Below are 17,824 nucleotides of genomic sequence, written 5' to 3'. Positions count from 1 at the left end.
GGATCAGAATAATGCCAAAGGACCCACATGCCGGGGTAAAGACGATTTCAAACAAATAACTAATCTGGCTGCGATGTTTTAAAACAAGGAACAAGAGCTCAGCTTGGTTCACGATTAGCTGTGGCAATTCCAGTCAGAGAAACACATCACTTCAACCAGCTACGCGTTCAACACTTCACATTCCCATTAAATCCTACTCAAGCTCCAAAAAAATTCAGGTAAACAACCAAAAATGAACAACTAGGCTGGTTTCTTTGATGCTAACTATTCAACTGGGGAAGAGTTGAACCACTGTGGATAAAAAACAAAAGGCAAAAGAGACAAGTGGCTAAAAATTTCGTGTTTGCTGTAGGAGGTATCCTGCCGTGATGTCTGTGAGCCAGGTTGAATGTGGTGCAGAGGGAAAAACGACTCTGTGATTCTTGTTCCTTCACATCAGACTATCAGATCAGGCTCGCTTCACTTCCTGTAGTTGACTGTGCATAGACCCATTAATTAAAAAGTGGAAAATTAGCCGAAATATGCTGTTTATGGTGTATTTTTGTGGTGTCAAGTGGCAAACAATGTTCATTTAGCAGAGAGCCAGGTGTGCGCATGCCTGCCACATAAAATTTCGTAGGCATGTAGGCATTCCGAGCTGGGGACACACTTCAGTAGTGGACATAAGTGCGGCTAATTGCACACTCTAAAAAAAATTCTTGCCTCCAACGAAATATACACGACTGCGATTTTCTGAACGAAACGCTAAATGTTGGGTGCGTATAACGAGCTGTCCCAAGTAATTTTACCGGTTACGATTTGGTGCTTCATGTAGGTCTGAAGATTGGAGAAAAACTCATTTTTTAACATTCTTGTAATCAACTGGCCTAAAAAGTAGTCTGTAATCAACCTTAAATATTTTCAGTAGACCCTCAAGGAATATATCAATATCACAGTGAAAATATCAGGGCTGAAGCTTTATGATGCCTTTGCAAAAAATTCTGAAAGCACACCATTTCTTGCGTTTTTAACAAATACAACACTAAAAATTCTTGCGGTGCGGCATCAAACAGCAAGGCAAGATGAATGTTCTACAACATTTTTCATTCTATGTGGTTTATTTATATAAATTTATTATGTTCAACCACATTTTTCTTGTTTGCACAAACTTCAAGGAGTGCTCACATGAATGCAAAAATTTTTTGACGAAAATGCTCGGTGTGTGGGCCTCCGGTACGTAATTGGCAACTAGCAGAAATTCTTTCGACAAAATTGGCAATGGCTGATCTTGGCGCTGGGATGTTTCATGTGGAATGACCCTGCTATGTTTTCTGTATAAGTAAGCCACACTGTTTTGGAGGTTTTAATTAACTTTCATATTGCCCCAGAAAATGAACTAATCAAACTTAAAATCACCTATATCAAGCCCTTATTGTTTATGTATTTGTGTACACAGAATGAGTAAAGTATAAATATTTCTTTAATAACATACATAATTCCCACTACCGGAGAAGAATTAGTATGGCCTAAATAAAGTTTTCGTTTATGGAAAGGAAATTTGAAGCACTGTACTTGCAATGGATATATAACCTGCTGCCACATTTTCTGTTAAACAATGTTTGACAGAAGTTGTTCAGAACTGTGAAAAAAAAAATTTGCAGAAACCTTGAATTTACTGTGATGTGTACATTGTAAAAGGTTTGTATAAATGCATTTTTTGGTTGACACCTTTTGCTGTGGGTCTCAAAGGTTGTGTTTGCTTGATTCTTGCAATATCTTCATTCCATATTTCATTTTTTTGTATCTTATTCTGCCAACTTAGAAGTTTTTTAAGTAACCGTGAAAAAATTTTGTTTCAGAGGGAAGCTTCATTCCTGCCAGTCCTGTCAGCAATGCAACCATCCCCCTCGTGAGGTGAAATTGCGTGCCAGAAAAATGTGCTGCACCTACACTGTTCGCAAAAAAAGGTTTCTTGAAAAATGCAACCTGGGCAGCCACCAGAGAGTGCACTCTGGGGCGAGGCTATATGTGTGCACCACCTGTCGGAAGAGCTTTACTCAAAGACGCCACCTGGTTGATCATGAGAAATTGCACTCTGGCAAGAGGCCGTATGTGTGCACCACCTGTCAGAAGAGCTTTACTCTAAGACGCCACCTGGTTAATCATGAGAAATTGCACTCCGGCGAGAGGCCGTATGTGTGCAGCATCTGTCAGACGAGCTTTACTCGAAGAAGCCACCTGGTTCTTCATGAAAGATTGCACTCTGGCGTGAGGCCGTATGTGTGCAGCACCTGTCAGAAGAGCTTTACTCAAAGATACCACCTGGTTCTTCATGAAAGATTGCACTCTGGCGAGAGGCCGTATGTGTGCAGCACCTGTCAGAAGACCTTTGCTCGGAGAGACAGCCTGGTTGATCATGAAAGATTGCACTCTGTCGAGAAACAGCATGTGTGCAGCACCTGTCAGAAGACCTTTACTCGGAGAGCTAGCCTGGTTTATCATGAAAGATTGCACTCTGGCGAGAGGCCGTATGTGTGTAGCACCTGTCAAAAGAGCTTTACTCAAAGGAAGCACCTCGTTGTTCATGGGAGATCGCACTCTTGTTAGAAGGTTGTTGGTAGCACCTGTCAGAAGAGCTGTAGACATAGTTCCAGCTTGGTGGTTCATAAAGGATTTCACTCTGGCGAGAAGGCTGTATGCGGTAGCACCTGTCAGAAGTGCTTTGCTCGAAGACCCAACCTGATTAAACATGAAAAATTTCACTCTGTTGAGAGGCCTTTTGTGTGCAGCAGCTGTCAGAAGAGCTTTACTCAAAATAACCCACCTGGTCACCCATGAAACACTGCATTCTCATCAAGGACTCTGTGTGTGTCATCTCTCAGAAAAGCTTTACTCACAAAGTTCACCTGTCTCATGAAAGACTCCACTGTCTTGAAAACAGTCGGTAGAACCTCTCAAAAGAGCTTTACTCAGTCCAGCTTGGTCACTCATGAAGGAGTGCACTCTCAGAAAAGGCCATAATTCTACATCTTTTGTCAGATTTACACATAGAAATGGGAGTGGATTGCTCATGAAGAATTACACTTCAGGGGGAACCCGTCCATGTGTATCCATTGAGAGAATCAGCTTACTAAAATACACTTCTTTGTACTGCACTAACGCCAGACATTATGTCTATAGTATCCGTCGAACTAGTTTCACTCGTGGAAGTCACTTGGGTAATTGCGTTAATGATTTTATCCTTTGCAGGGTGTGTTCACCACATTGGGAGAGCTTATTCTCAAAGCTTTTTGTTAGTCTCAAATGGTTGCACTTAGGGGACAACTACCATTTGGCAACAACTGTTCTGCTCAAGCAATTTCACTCTCTTGAAAACCTATTTGCTACCTATGTCAAAAAGCATGTTTGATATATCATGCAAGATTCCATCATGGAGAAAAATCTAATGCCTGTACCATTTGTCAAAAACTGATTGTTTTAAATGTATATTTGATAAGGGATGACATATTGTAAACACGCTATAATCTTTGTGTGTCAGAAATGTTTTGCCCAGAAACAGCCAAAAGGGGTTCTGAAACATCAGCCACCGATACTTGGATGTACATATGCTAAATAAAGCAATGTCCTGGTAATCAGCTCCTTTCACTTTGTTGAACTGATTGTGCTACTGGTCTTTCAAAACAGTGATTTATTAGATGTTTGTTTCCTCCTCGGTTCATTTGTCTTCTTCAAAACCTGAATATTTCCCCTCGGTATTGCTCCTGATGCTCAGCTCCTCGGTGATCTCCCACCAATTTCAGCTATGCTTCACTTATCTGTCAGCTACTGTATTGTATGCATCGCTTTTGGGATGAATCGTCTGACTTGCAGCATTTTGTACAGCTAAGACAATCTGCATTTTGCTCGCGCCTGGAGAAGAACACAAAAAAGGGATTTTTATTCTTCCACACTCTGATGAAAGTTGCATTAAACGGGACTACCCTCAATCATCAGCCACCGGGCCAAAGTGACGACGAGAACTGGTGCATAGAGCCTGAAATCATAATCGTCGTAAGCCTGCCTAGGCCCACTGCAGGGCCTTCACCTCTCCTATATACCTCCAATTATCCCCCTCATGTGCTAACTGCGACCAATTTATCCCCGCAAACTTCTTGATCTCATCTGCCCATCTAAATTTCTCCCACCCCCTGTCGCGCTTGCCTTCTGTAGGATCCACTGTTACTTTTAATGACCAACGGTTATCTTGCCTCCGCATCACAGGCCCTGCCCACGTTCATTTCTTCCTAATTTCTGTTAATATGTCCTTAACACGCGTTTTTTCTCTTGCCCACTCCGCTCTCTTCTCTACCAAGTTACACCTATCTTCCGTTCCATTGCTGGCTGAGACATCCGCAGTTAAAGTTGAACTCTTTTAGTTAGCCTGAAAGTTTCTGACCCGGAGCCTCAAATATGTGAAAGCAAAACAGGCGGTTCTCAATCACCAGCCACTAGGCGAAAGTAGCAAGGGCATAAATGAATATGTATAGGAGCTTCAAACGAGAAAATTGATAAAAATTTGGATCTGAATTTTTCAGAGCGAGCATGTGCATGTGTTCCCGAAGTGGTGTCTGTTTATTGTTTGTTGCGACACTTGTATGTACCAATGTCGAGATTGTTAGTGTTGTGGTCGTAGCTATGCTGTGCACTGGTTTGCACTGTCATTATTTCATTCTGTCTTCCATACATTTCTTTGAAATATATGCGTTTATAACCCCAACAAAAGTGACTGGTTTTGCACTTAACTTAGTCATCAGTGAAAGCAGACTATGCACACATGTAGTGTGTTGTGAAAAGTTGCTATTGCTTGAGAATTGTCCGTCTGCCATCCCGCTGTATGTACTGACGATTCATCCTTTAAGCAAAGTGGCCTGGAGCTCAATTTCACGATTGAAACAACGAAACAGAATGGCATCTCGTATCTGGATTTGTAATTTTGGTTTAATAAGGAGCATGTCTGCTGGATGTATGCACCATGATCGGTCAAGCCTTTGATGAACTACTCATCGGGCTGTTCCAAGCTTGTTAAAAACGTTATTGCCTTGTCATGTTTTCGCTCAGCAGTTTCAAAATTGTGCCAACACTTGATGACAGACAGTTTCAATCAGCAAGTTGAAAGGTTAAGGGAGGCAGGATTTCCACAGGACCTCTTGTCATAGTCATGTGAAAAACTTCTCAAAATCCTAAAAACAAAGTGGCTGCCGGGATTTCCAGAGGACACCCAAAAGTCCAAAGAAGTTGCCATCATCCCACACATTCATACGATCACGCACATCCTAAAAAAAGTGGGCCATCGCTATGGAGTGCTAGTGGCTATCACGACTCGCAACAAATTGTGTTATGGCAGGCTTGACAGAAAGATAGAGTGGGGAAATGATAAGAAAGGCATCAGTTGTGTTAAACACAAGAACGGGTATGTTGCCTGCGCGACAGGAGTTGCGTACAGCATTCCTTTACCCTGTGGCCGAACTTATGTTGGACAAACTGGCCGCTGTATCAACGTGCGTTTGAAAGAATATGAATTGTCATTGAAGGGCCCTCTATCATGTCATCTTTCTTCGCATTCTGCTAAGCGCAACGTATGTAAACCTAATTTTCCTGCCACTAACATTGTATTTAGGCACTGTGATCAAACAACCCGCAAAATCATGGAGGCATTCCACAGCACGAAGTGATAAGTGTGAGCCAAACAAGCGTGTCTTCATCCTAAAGAGATTGACAGTAACGTGTATGCCTTGACAGTAACGTGTATATCTAGTGTCATCACCGTGACCTTTGTAAACTTGTTTCGATCATGCGTAGTGTCTTTTTATTTTATTGTGTGTGTTGAGTGTTTATATTTACCGTTAATATTAAAATTTAGTTAGACCAGTGGCTGTCCTTGTGTTGCACTTTCTTCATCCTTGTTTGAGTTCACGCTGATTGTATCCAAGAAGATTCATCCTCTACCTGACGCAGGTGTTACCAACTGTACGATTTTTTCCCTACTTGTAGGGTGTTCTATCGATTTTTCTCTTATCATTGGGCCGTAGTGCCGTTCAGCCAGTTTTCCGCCAGCGTAGGGCGATTTTGAGTTTCACCAAATGAACCTGCTTATGTACGGAATTATTCTTTCATCGATGAGTTTCAACATCCGCATGCATAGAGCGTATAGGTCGGACTCATCAGAAAACGACAGAGTGCAAGTGGAATTTATGCAGACAGGAAAGACATCTTTAAGAATGGAATGTTCACTATCTGCAAAAGAGCTGTCCTCCATCATCAACATGGAGGAAAGAGTGAATGTCGGCAGTAAGTGTATAATAATATGAAACTATATAACTGCCACTTGCATGGTGCCTTCGATGACTTCACACAATTAGTATCTGCCCATCATTAACATGGGATAGAAACAATTTGTCAATTCGGAGCCGATCAATAATGAATAAAAAATTGAGTGTCCTATTTTCTGAAGAAGCCCCGCAGGAGGCACCTTGTTTACTCTAGGTGTTTTGGTGAGCAGCGCCACCATGGTCCCGAGCACCGCAGGGGTGCCTACTACCGTAGGCACTTGGTGTCTTGCAACACCATGGACCCGAGCACGTGGGTTCTACTCACCCACGTCCCGGCTGTGTGTGGCTTTGCCGTGTCCGGGGAAAAGGGAAACCTGGTGGCTGAGCCAAAGTTGGGGTTGTTTATGACCTTTACGGCCCCCCAGCAGCGGCAACACGCCATTTCCCCCCGGTCTGACCCGCCCGGGGAGAATCAGCCAGTCGCCTTTTCCCCTCTTTCTCTCCACTCTTTCACTTTCCTGTCTCCTCTCCTACCCCTGTCCTGTCGTCTCCTTACTTCCTGATCTCTACATTTTTCCTGGCGGCAATGGTTAACCCTGTGCAAGGATATCAACCTTGGTATCAAGTATAGGGTTATAGCAGCAGGGTAACGGTTAGCGTGTACTTTATCGTCACGTTCCCTTGTTGGGCTCGGTGGTGGGTGACCAGCTCTGCCGCCGAATTGATTCCATGCTCATGGCTTTTTCTATCACCCCCCAAAAAACTGATCAGCCTTCGAAAAGGGGCCGCACCGAGGTAACACAATTGAAACCAGTCTCCCAAGGTAAACTTTCACAACATACCATGTTATCCACTCTGAAGACGAAAATGCACCACTTGCTAAAAAATCTGTCTTGCTCATTGCAAAGGGCCTTGAAAGCGTTATTGGCCGGGATTACCAAGCAAAGAAACTAGCCTCTGGTGATCTGCTGGTAGAAGTGCAACAAAAGAACCGAAGTCAGAACCTACTAAAACAGAACACCCTGGCTGAACTCACAGTAACGGTCACACCACATCGTAGCCTGAATACAACACAGGACGTGATCTCTGAGAGGGAGCTGCTTCACGAGACAGATGAGGATTTGCTTGAGGGACCAGGGCGTCACGGCTGTACGGCGGATCACCATGCGTCGCGCAGGTGAGGAAATTCGAACTAAGCATGTTCTGACCTTCAACCGTCCAACGCTTCCTGAATCCGTCCATGCTGCCTTCATATCCTGTCCAGTACGCCCTTACATACCTAGTTCTCGAAGGTGTTTCAAGTGCCAGAAGTATGGCCATGGAACTCAGTCTTGTCATGGCCAACCCACCTGTGCTCACTGCGCACGTGCTGACCACACCAGTGATGAGTGCAAAAAAGAACAAGTGAAATGCCCAAACTGTGGTGAACCACACGCTGCGTACTCGCGTCCATGTCCCACGTTCAAAAAGGAAAAAGAAATAATTCAACTCAGAGTCACCGAAAACCTAACCTTTGCACAAGCACGCCTGAAGCATGCCCTGCTTTCAGGCAGAAGTTACGCAGACGCTGCTCGCCGGGGGGTGGAGCGTCGTCTTGTGGCTGCGGGCACCCAGTGCAACCTGGTCCCACCACAGCCCTTCGTTCAGCAGCAGAAAGTTGCTCCCGTGGCTTCTGCTGCTACACCCTCCTCCAGTGCTGTGCCTAAGGCCCCCAGCTCGACCACCTGTGCTGCGCCAAAGGCCCCCAGCGCGAGGTCCAGTGCTGCGCCAAAGGCCTCCAGTGCTGCGCCCAAGGCCTCCAGCACGAGCTCAGTCCAGATGAGTGATGATCTCGCTCCATCCTGGGCACCTGCAAAACAGCAGAAGGCTGCTCCTGTGGTCACGGCTGTTGTAGGAATGTCCAGTGCTGCGGCTGCGGCCTCTGGCACAGTGTCAAAACTGACACTTCTCCTTCGGAAACCTTGGATGAGGCCATGGATGTCTCCAAGTACACCTGCTCCTGAAACTCAACAGGAGCGCCGCAGTTCCGCTGGCCACGGTAAATCAAACAAATCGAAGTCGCCCAAGGTCACTACACCGGGAACTAACTCGGCGACCTAGGTAAACTATTCAAAGGGCCCCAGAAACACATCTCCTCTAATGGCTTTTTTAATGGAAAAAGAACATCTCATGATCTGTATTTCCCTTCTCTTAGTATTTATGGCTGCTGAAAGTATTATCCACTGGAATTGTAGGGGGCTGTTAAACAACCTTGATGATATATGTGATATACTCAAATCACAAACAAAAATTCTGTGCCTCCAAGAAACACACCTACTCCCACCTCAGACAAACTTCTTAACACAATACACTATATTCCGTAATGACAGACTGAACTACCACCAGCCGTCTGGTCGCGTGGCAATTATAGTACAAAAATCTGTTGCTTGTCAACACCTGCAGCCACAAACCTCACTTGAAGCAGTTGCCGTTAGAGCCATAATTTTTGATAGACTAATAACAGTGTGTTCTCTTTATATTCCACTGGACTATCGCCTATCCAGCATCGAATTCGAAGACTTAATCAATGAGCTACCTGAACCCTACCTAATAACTGGGGATTTTAATGCCCACAACCCTATCTGGGGATCTGCGCAAGCTGACGCACGAGGGCGGCTTATTGAAAAGTTCATCACATTATCCGGAAGTTGCATCTTAGCAAGAAACATCCAACATATTACAACACGGCTCACAACACATATTCTGCAATAGACCTGGCAATTGGCTCAGCAATTTTACTGCCCACCTGGGAGTGGAAAGTAATTAACAACCCCTATGGCAGCGACCATTTCCCCGTGAGACTACTAGCTATAAGCAGTAACTCCAAAGACACCGACTCACTTCAAACTTTTAAACAACATGCAGCTGACTGGAAAACATTCAAAGAACTTTCCAGACTAACCCCTTCGCTAATAAGTCATTTAGATGTTGAAGCAGCAAGTTCACTTATTACGGCACATATTCTTGACTGTGCTCAAAAAAGTATTCCAGAGACCACTCCTAAAACCCTCCCCAAACCTAGACCATGGTGGAATGAGGAGTGCAAGCATGCACGTTCCGAACAGAATAAAGCATGGGCACTCTTACAGCGCTATCCTACGGCAGACACCTGCTCAAGTTTAAACGGGCAAAAGCCAAAGAAAAGCGGACGAACACACGAATTAGCAAAAAACGAGAGTTGGACAAGGTTTATATCGTCTATCAACTCTTACACAGACTCTCACAAAGTATGGACTAGAATAAAGAAACTAAAAGGCTACAAGACCAATCCTACTCCCCTTGTAAGTAGTGTGGGTAATACAATAAAAGACCAAGCAGACGCTCTCGGCAAACATTTTGAACACTGGTTCAGTTCCACCCATTACACACGAACATTTTTACAGCACAAGAAAGCAGCTGAGCGCCAGCCCCTTTGTGTGAACAAACGCTCAAATGAGGGATATAATGCCCCATTTACGTTGCCTGAACTTATTACTGCGCTGTCCACATGTGGTAAGTCAGCCCCTGGAGCTGACAGAGTTAGCTATGAGATGATCAGGCACTTACACAATGACACACTCTACATAATACTCTCTCTTTTAAACAAAATATGGCAGAAGGGCCGCTTTCCAAGAGTATGGAAAGAGGCAATCGTTGTACCTCTTCTAAAAGAAGGGAAAGAACCCTATTTTGCTGCTAGTCACAGACCTATTGCCCTGACCAGCTGTTTACGTGAGCTCTTGGAAAAAATGATAAACCGGAGACTTTTTACTTTCTGGCATAGGTCGGCAAAACAGAAAGAACTCACTCAAACTCAGTCACAATTTTTTTCATTCACGCTGTACTCAATAAAACTCAGACTCAAAAAGCTCGTCTGTTCACAAAATCACTCGTACTCACTCATCAAATACTCATTTGTAATCATACTCAATCTGTACTCATGAGCACTGAATCTGTACTCATGAGTACTCACTCTGTACTCATGAGTGCTCAATCTGTGCTCATGAGTACTACTCATTCTGCAATCATGAGTACTACTCATTCTGCAATCATGAGTACTATTCATTCTGCACTCATGAGTACTCAATCTGTACTCATGAGTACTCAATTTGTATAACGAATAATCAACTTATCAGCACTGTTAGCTAGGTCGTATCTCGAATGAAATACTAAATAGAAAAAAATAAAATGTTTAATTGATTAGAAAAACGCAGGTTACAATAGATCAGGACAGAGGAAGAAAACGTCTGACGCAGTGCACTGTTGTAGGGCGACTTACTGCGCGAAGGCGAGAGCGAAACGGAACGTGTGAGAGCGAAACGGAACGTAAGCACTCGCGCTGCCTCCGGCGTCTCCTCTTGTTCTCAGGAATAAAACAACGAAGTCTGGGCCAGGCTGGGCTCAGGGGAGCTCGGGGCTTGTCGGTGCGTCCGTGGCCGTAAACTGCGGTTTTCTGCGTGTCTTGGGGTGGTAGCTGTTGTCGTCCGTTTTCGTTTACGGGCGCGCTGATACTCTCCTAATCGTGCTCCAAATCTGCATTGTGCCTGCCCCCAGGCAAAATGAAGCGTTTCCGTAGATTTACGTCCCTTCGTATCCAGATCACTGTCTGCTTATTCACAGATGCTCGATGCTGGCGTTTGTTTTTTGTTATTCCGGATACTAGAAACTTCGTTAAGAGGGTGTTCGTCTCGTTGAGTTTCGGTGAATTTCAAATCTGCTTTATTTTATTGCGTGTGTGCCGTGGCATTCACTTTGTCAGACCGGAACTTGACAGTGTTTACGGCATTGCGTTAGTCGCGCCTCTTCCGTCGGCGATGGTGCTCGTGTAGCTCGTCGCATGCTTGATGCATGTGGGGGCGTAGACGTCCGGTTTGCCCGGTTGCGAGCTGCGCTGTGTAGGAATGGCATATTTCGGCGCGTTGAGGACGTTGCTTGAATTGACGTGTGCGTTGCGTATGGTGAGGGAGCTGTTTGGCTTCTCGTTTAGTGTGCGGTAGCATTACGTTTTCGTGGCTGATCGGTCAAATTCGCTGCGGCTTCGTGCTCGCAGTCGCCGTGGTTGTTTAGGAAGTGAAAACGTGGTGGGGAAGCGGGCGTAGTTGGTGCCGTCCGTTCGGTCCCACATTCCTTGGCGTCACAAGCGTGGCTTCATCGTAGGGCATTCTATGCCTTCCTCTGGATCGGGTTCATTCGTTGCCGTTCTTGCCGTGTCCGTGCCATCGCTCAAGCCCTCGTCTTTTGCCCGTTGTTTCGAGAATGCTATAATCGCTATCTCTCCCATACAAGCAAGCTCCGTTCGTCCCGAGTCTACTTGCTCGCGGTTGCGTCCTCTTCTACGAAATGGTGTTTATCGTGTGAGTCTCGGTGGGAGCGCGGGTGCCGGGGATCTTGTTCGTTCTGGCTCGGACATGCCGCATGCGCTGGCCGTGTCGTGGCTCGTTGACGGACCTACCTGCACGAGTGTTATGCCGTTCGTCCGCTGGACTCGGGCTGGAGCAGTGGGTGTCGAGGAGCTCGTACGTTCCGGTAGGGTTAGGTTCTTTGGCTTTAGGCTCTGGGTCTTTTGTTGCTTGTGGCCAGGTGATTTCTGCGGTTGTAACATCCACTGGCCAAGTTCGGATAGCAGCAGTGGGAGGGGAGGACGTCGCGAATAGCAGTTTCCTCCGTGTGTGCTGGCTTGGCGGCGTTCCGTGCGCTGTGCATTGCGTTCGCCGTGGTCAGCTCCACTGGTTCGAGTTGGATGTCGTTGTCACCTCTGGTGCGCTTCGGCGCTGTGCGTCTCGTTTTAGCTAGGAAACTCCCGTATAATTGGTGTGCGGTCGTTCGCCACATATGGGGCATTTCGGGCGCCGTGCGTCTTGCTCGCTTGTCGTGGCCATATCCAACAATCCGGATGTGATGTAGTTGGTTGCGTGGACCGGCGCCGGGACAGCACGTGCGGAAAATGTACGTGCTGGCTCTGTTGAGTTCCGTCCCAGGTGAAAAAAACAATTGGAAACAATTGAACTTACCATTTGGCCCAAATGGATACAGTCTTTCCCAATTGGGCTAAATGGAATTGGCCTGGATGCCCATTTGGAAAACCAAATCCATTTGGGACAGAGAAGAATACCAATTGGCCCAATTGTGGTCTTTCCATTTGGAAGACAGAAACCATTTGGTGGAGAGTAATACCAAACGGTCCAATTGGAATCTTCACCAATTGGAAGAAAGCAACCATTTGGAAGGTAAGAAAACCAATTAGCCCAATTGGTGTCTTCACCAAGTGGAAGAAATCAACCAATTGGTAGGGAAGAAACCCAACTGGCCCAATTGGAAGGCAGCTACCAATACCAATAGCTAATAAAAAAGACTGATCACTGCATTATGCAGCTCTGGCCCATTGTGCCTTATTCCGAGACATAAAAACTGTTTCGTGTTTATGTAGATCACGGCTGCTTGCTGTTTTGAGGCATGCTTGATGATCAATGACCAGAAGCAGTTATGAGGAAATCAAAATTTATTTCCTAAACCCATTTTGTGCGTAATCATGTGATAAAAAAAGACAATACATACAAACATATCAGCCAGCTCTGTGGCTAAGGCATATTGTACAGCTTAGCATTACAATACGGGCTCAATCCCTGCCCCGGTGGCCGTTTTCCTGATGCGAGGCGAAAAACAATTCTCGTGTGTTGAGATTAGAACACACATTAACAATTCAAGGGCTCTAAATGAATCTGTAGCGCTCTAATACAGCACACGTCATAGCCCAGGTGTTGCTTCGGTGCGTTAAACACCATTATTGTACAAATTAGTGTCCATAACAGTAGGTTCGAGGTATGCACACATGCACAAAAGAAACTATATAGCCGATATTGTCGGCATGTGAAGTGAACAGAAGAATCACTAAACTGGTTTTCTAAACCACATTAAAAATAGCATACAAGTAATATGAGCACAATCAACTTTATAGAGGCAATGCACACATCCGAAGAGACTCCACGTGAACAGATAAAAATACGCACACAATGTTTTGGTAGTCAAATTAAAAAATAGAACACTAAAATAAAATTTTATACAGGTGATGAAGCACATCTTAAGAAATGTTTAACAGATCAGAATATCAAACAAAGGGTGCTAAATAAGTGACAAAATTGTTTCGTGCAAAATCATGCAATCAGCAAAAAGCAAGATACAAACAAGAAACGCAAGAAATGAATCTCCACGAAAGTAGGTGCAAGATATACGAAAAACTACACAGCTAGTGTCGCATTCTCCCGAGACACGAATTAAATGGATCAAAGGTACAATATACAAGGCTTTTAAAGCTGATTAAAAAAACGGTATGCAAGCGAAAACTTTATACAAGCAAGGCAGCATGCCTGAAGAGATGACAAAGAGATACAACAAATGCACACCCACCAAGGTGGCTCAGTGGCTAAGACGTGCTGCTAAGCATGAGGTCGCGGGTTCAATTTCCGGCTGTGGCGGCCGCTTTTCTGATGGAGGCGAAAAGCAAAACAGCCCGTGTGTACGAGATTTTTGCACATGTTAAAGATCCCCAGCTGGTCAAAATTAATCCGGAGCCATCCACTACAGCGCCTCATCATCTGCTTTGTGCCGGCACGTTAAACCCTACAATCAATCAATCTACAACAAATGCACAATATTTTAGAAGTTGGTCTGAACTTTCCACAGCCCATTTCAAGAGGTGTTAAACAGATAAAAAAGATTAAATACAGGGTGCTGAATCGATCCCCACAAGCCACTACTCTAACCATGCATTTATCATTACATTGATGAATGCATTAGCATGCAAGAAACTCACATGGTGAGCGAGCTAGGTACAGGAGAAATGTGAACATTTTTGTCCACTTGGATTTAAACAGAAATGTTTGAAATTTCTGAAATTGGGAGGAAGTCATATGTAGCTGCTTCTTTTACAACCCTGAGTAAATGTGTCATTGTGACAAGACTGTTCTTCACAGGAGTGCACTTCAGGCGCTTCACTACAACATACCCCCTAATGTTGCTCTGGCAGATGATCTTCTCAATGACAGCATAGGAACCATCAGCAAGTTGAACAGCAGAGCTGTTAGTTTTCTTCCCTACAGCATACTTGCGGGTCGTGAACATCATTCCCTTAGTACGCATGCGTGCATACTGCACAGAGTTCTCGAGGTTGACATAATTGTCAGGAGGACAATATGGAACACCTCTTCCAAAAAAACGAACCCCTGCCACAGCATTTGTTTTCTGTGTCACCACAGTGTCAAGGGAAGCACAGTAGTCACGGGCTCTTTCCTCAGTTGTCACTTGAAGCAGGTTATCGACAACATTCTCGATTTGCAGTGTACGGCAAATTTGGTGAGGAACACCCTTGACCGACTTCACAACACTTTTCAATTTTCCATTGCCTGCTTCAAAGGGATAGGCTGAATGGGCCCACAATGGCCCCCATTGACGCACACTCTTTACTATGTGCAGCAGCTGGTGCATGTTGAACGTCATGCAGACCTTGTCATACAGGTGTTCGGCCCGAACATGAAACTCAAAAAGGAGCTCTTCGGCTCGTGCTATGTCCGAGGCACTGATGTCTCGCTTTAGCAGAATGTGGACGGCCTCAACAAGACATGCCCAGTGTGCAAAGCCAGCCCTGTCCAAAAGGCCTTCGAGTACTGGCACGCTATAGTAGAGGAGCCAGTTCTCGTATTCTTTCGCCTTCCACCACCTCCTGTCCTTAGCGATTCTCGGCATACGCTTCACTTCCCGGGGAGGAGTGATTGCCACTAGTCTATGGCCTATGTCATCTTCATACTTCCCAATGTATAGCGGGCAACTGGTCTTGCCCAGCCACATTTTTAGGAATTGTCTTGCTACTCCCAACATGATGCAATGCATGTAGTCCGGGACAAAACCCCAGACTATGTGAAATTGCGGCACGTTAAGAAGTGGTGAAACAGTCATGACGCCACTTTCAGGCTCTCCTTGCTCCAAGGCAATTTCCATGTGTGAAACCATTTGCTCTTCTGACCTCTCCGGAGGCTCTTCTTCTTGTACTGGGTACCTCAGAGCCCCAGCAAAGCTTTCCCCAACTTGCAGGCACCAATTGCAGCCATTGAAGCCATTGAACTGTGTAAGGCCCTGCATTGGAGCTCTTGCTACAGAATCTACCGCGCAACAAATACAGAATGCTTTGAAGAGCTTCCTCTCCCCTTCATGTTCGAGCATGAATCCATTCGTGCTTAAGTCATTCATAGACTCGACAAATGCAGCTTGGAAGAGGCCCATCTCTGGTTTTTTTCTTCCAAACCAGAGGGCAGATAGCACACGCTTGTTCATTCTTTGTTCAGCGGGCAGTTCATTCACTAAAAGCTGGATTGGCCATATTCCAGTGCCACTTGATTTAAAAAGTGGTGTGCCATCAGCATTTAATGTCAGGCTTATTTTGTGCCCAGCATCCATTGTTGATGCAACGAACTCTCGGTACATTTCTCCATCCCAAATATCTGATATTGCATTTACTGGTTCAAGAGGTTTTGAGAGGTCCAAAATGCTGCACCCCTTAAGCGCCTTCTGCAGCTGAGGGGCAGGATCCAACAGAACGAAAAATGACATATCAGTCACGGAACTGGAAGTCAGAGCCTGGCTGCATGTTGGGCACAGCACAGTGCAACCTTGCTTAGCTTGACGTGTCACAGTAAAACATTTGTCGCAGCAAAAATAAAAAGTCATAGAAATGCCTGTTTCCGAAAAAACTTTCCCCAGTGCATACTTCGATTGTGGAAGCACCGGTCTCTCAAAAAACAAATTAACCATCTCAATCATGCTTGTCAAGGCTGAGAAAGTTAGGTTGTTTTTTAAAGCAAACTTCAACACCATAAGGAGCATATCCCCCTTACACACCACCACCTTTTCTTTGATTGCACCTTTAAAAAGGTCACAGAAAGGCATCTCTTCCTCAGCACCTGGCTCCCTGGTGGAATCCTGCTCTCCAATGTTTTCAGCACGCATGTAGACGGAATCTTCCTCGGTGGGCTGCATTTCGGGCTCTTGTGGGTCCATGAACAGGTCCACCTCGTCATGAAGAGGATCCTGCAGCACAGTGCAGTGACTGTACTTAACTGCCTTTTCTTCTGAACAAGAATCAGTAAAATGAAATGCTACAAACTTTTTACGTATGTGTGCACGCGTAACCATGGTAGTAAAACGATGCGGTGCACCATTAAGTTTATGAACTGATTAGGTAAACAAAACTTGTTGCCGACCTTGTTTTTCTCGCCCACGTCTAGTTTGCACCACGTTTTCTTCTTTCATGATTCGGTAAATTCCCGAAAAATTTTCCCAACCTTCAGTGCTGAACACAAACATTAGACAAAGTATTTGGTAGACTTACCATCACGGAGCCAGGACTGCTTGTTCCAAAGTGGTCGGAATGCAGATCTGAATCATCAGCATCTGAGTCATCTGTGCTGGTCACAAACTCATCTGTGCTGGTCAAAAACTCGTCACTGTCCACTCCCGTAGAGATGGATGAGCCAGCCTGCTCATTTAGACTTTGCACTCCACTGCTTCCAGCATCTGCAGCCCCCTGTTCAGTAGGAGCGCTTGAACCGGTTGAAGAGGTGTTGCAGGATGATACCTGCGTAGAAATCAATGTTCCGCTTAATGAATGCGAAGAACCGGCGTGTTCCAAAATTCGGCATCCCTAGCTCGTTAGATTCCACCATGCAGCGTGCCAACAGAAAGGATGAATTGGCTGTCCGTGGGGTTCAATCCGTGCATATGCCCACTAGGAAACGCTAACGCCGTGGCAATATTTCGCACGCGGCTCTGGGAACGAAACAACTGAGAGGGCTGGAAAATGTGAGGAAAGGTGTCTTCTCTGCTTTGATTTTTTTCCCCCTTTCTCATGCATGAATGCTTTCGACCCATGCAATCGGTCTTTGTTTTTTCTGTTCTTAAGGGTAGCTGGTAGAATTTTTCCCGCTGACTTGAAAGCATGAAACTTACCGCCTCTGCCAGACGTCGCCGCGCCGATGAAACGGTTGACCTTGGTACGGACAATGCATTACCGGGATTAAAGGGGGCCTGAGATGGATTTCAAAGTGTTTTTGTTTGTGTCAGAAATCTACTCTATAGTTCTTGTAGAAACAAGTCCAAAAATAGTAAGCATATTCGCTCACGCTAACAAAAGTTATTACCCCGACGAGACAGAACTATTTGTTGGCTCGGCGGCTTGCGATGACGACATAGTCCGACCTCGTCCGAGGCGAAGCACTCATTTCATGGTTGGCCGCCGGAATGTCCGCGATTTTTGACGGCGGCGGTTTGGTTTGGAGCGTCGTCGTTACCATGGTTACTTCAGCGAGTGGGTCGCACATGAGACGACGACGTCCTTTTTTTTTTTTTTTTGAGATACGTTTTCAGTCTTTCCGGACTTTGAGCAGGAGATACTGGTGATTGCGGAAGTCGACCTTGCATGCGCGAGAGTTTCCGTGAACGGTAACTTATTTTTACCGTCGCTACATAGCGAT

At 45.3% G+C, this 17,824-nt stretch overlaps 2 protein-coding genes across 3 annotated transcripts in view; one reads left to right on the top strand and one right to left on the bottom strand.

Annotated features, from left to right (window-relative positions):
- Positions 1–6,360, top strand: part of LOC144158302 (uncharacterized) — a 141,664-nt gene extending 135,304 nt beyond the window's left edge. The window contains exon 7 of one of the 2 annotated variants that reach the window (XM_077689110.1): positions 1,839–6,360. In XM_077689110.1, the coding sequence (XP_077545236.1) occupies positions 1,839–2,586 (748 nt within the window). In that variant the 3' untranslated portion in view covers positions 2,587–6,360. The remainder of the gene's footprint in view (positions 1–1,838) is intronic. The other variant, XM_077689109.1, reaches the window with a different exon arrangement.
- A 6,444-nt stretch (positions 6,361–12,804) lies between these two features.
- LOC144158296 (uncharacterized) lies at positions 12,805–17,371 on the bottom strand. Its single transcript, XM_077689101.1, has 2 exons — positions 17,301–17,371; positions 12,805–16,929 (listed from the first exon to the last, which is right to left on the bottom strand). The coding sequence occupies exon 2, from the start codon at positions 16,485–16,487 to the stop codon at positions 14,169–14,171; it is 2,319 nt and encodes a 772-aa protein (XP_077545227.1). The 5' UTR covers positions 16,488–16,929; positions 17,301–17,371; the 3' UTR covers positions 12,805–14,168.
- Between the last annotated feature and the right edge of the window lie 453 nt (positions 17,372–17,824).

Source organism: Haemaphysalis longicornis, unplaced genomic scaffold (assembly GCF_048455015.1).
Source record: "Haemaphysalis longicornis isolate Haplotype H1 unplaced genomic scaffold, Haemaphysalis longicornis Haplotype H1 scaffold_10, whole genome shotgun sequence".
Taxonomy (NCBI): Eukaryota; Metazoa; Arthropoda; class Arachnida; order Ixodida; family Ixodidae; genus Haemaphysalis; species Haemaphysalis longicornis.
The sequence above is the reverse complement of the archived record's forward strand: the minus strand, read 5'-3'. Positions and strand labels throughout refer to the sequence as shown.

Excerpts from the sequence above, each read along its gene's own strand:
- LOC144158296 (XM_077689101.1), bottom strand. The coding sequence starts at position 16,487 with ATGGTTACGCGTGCACACATACGTAAAAAGTTTGTAGCATTTCATTTT.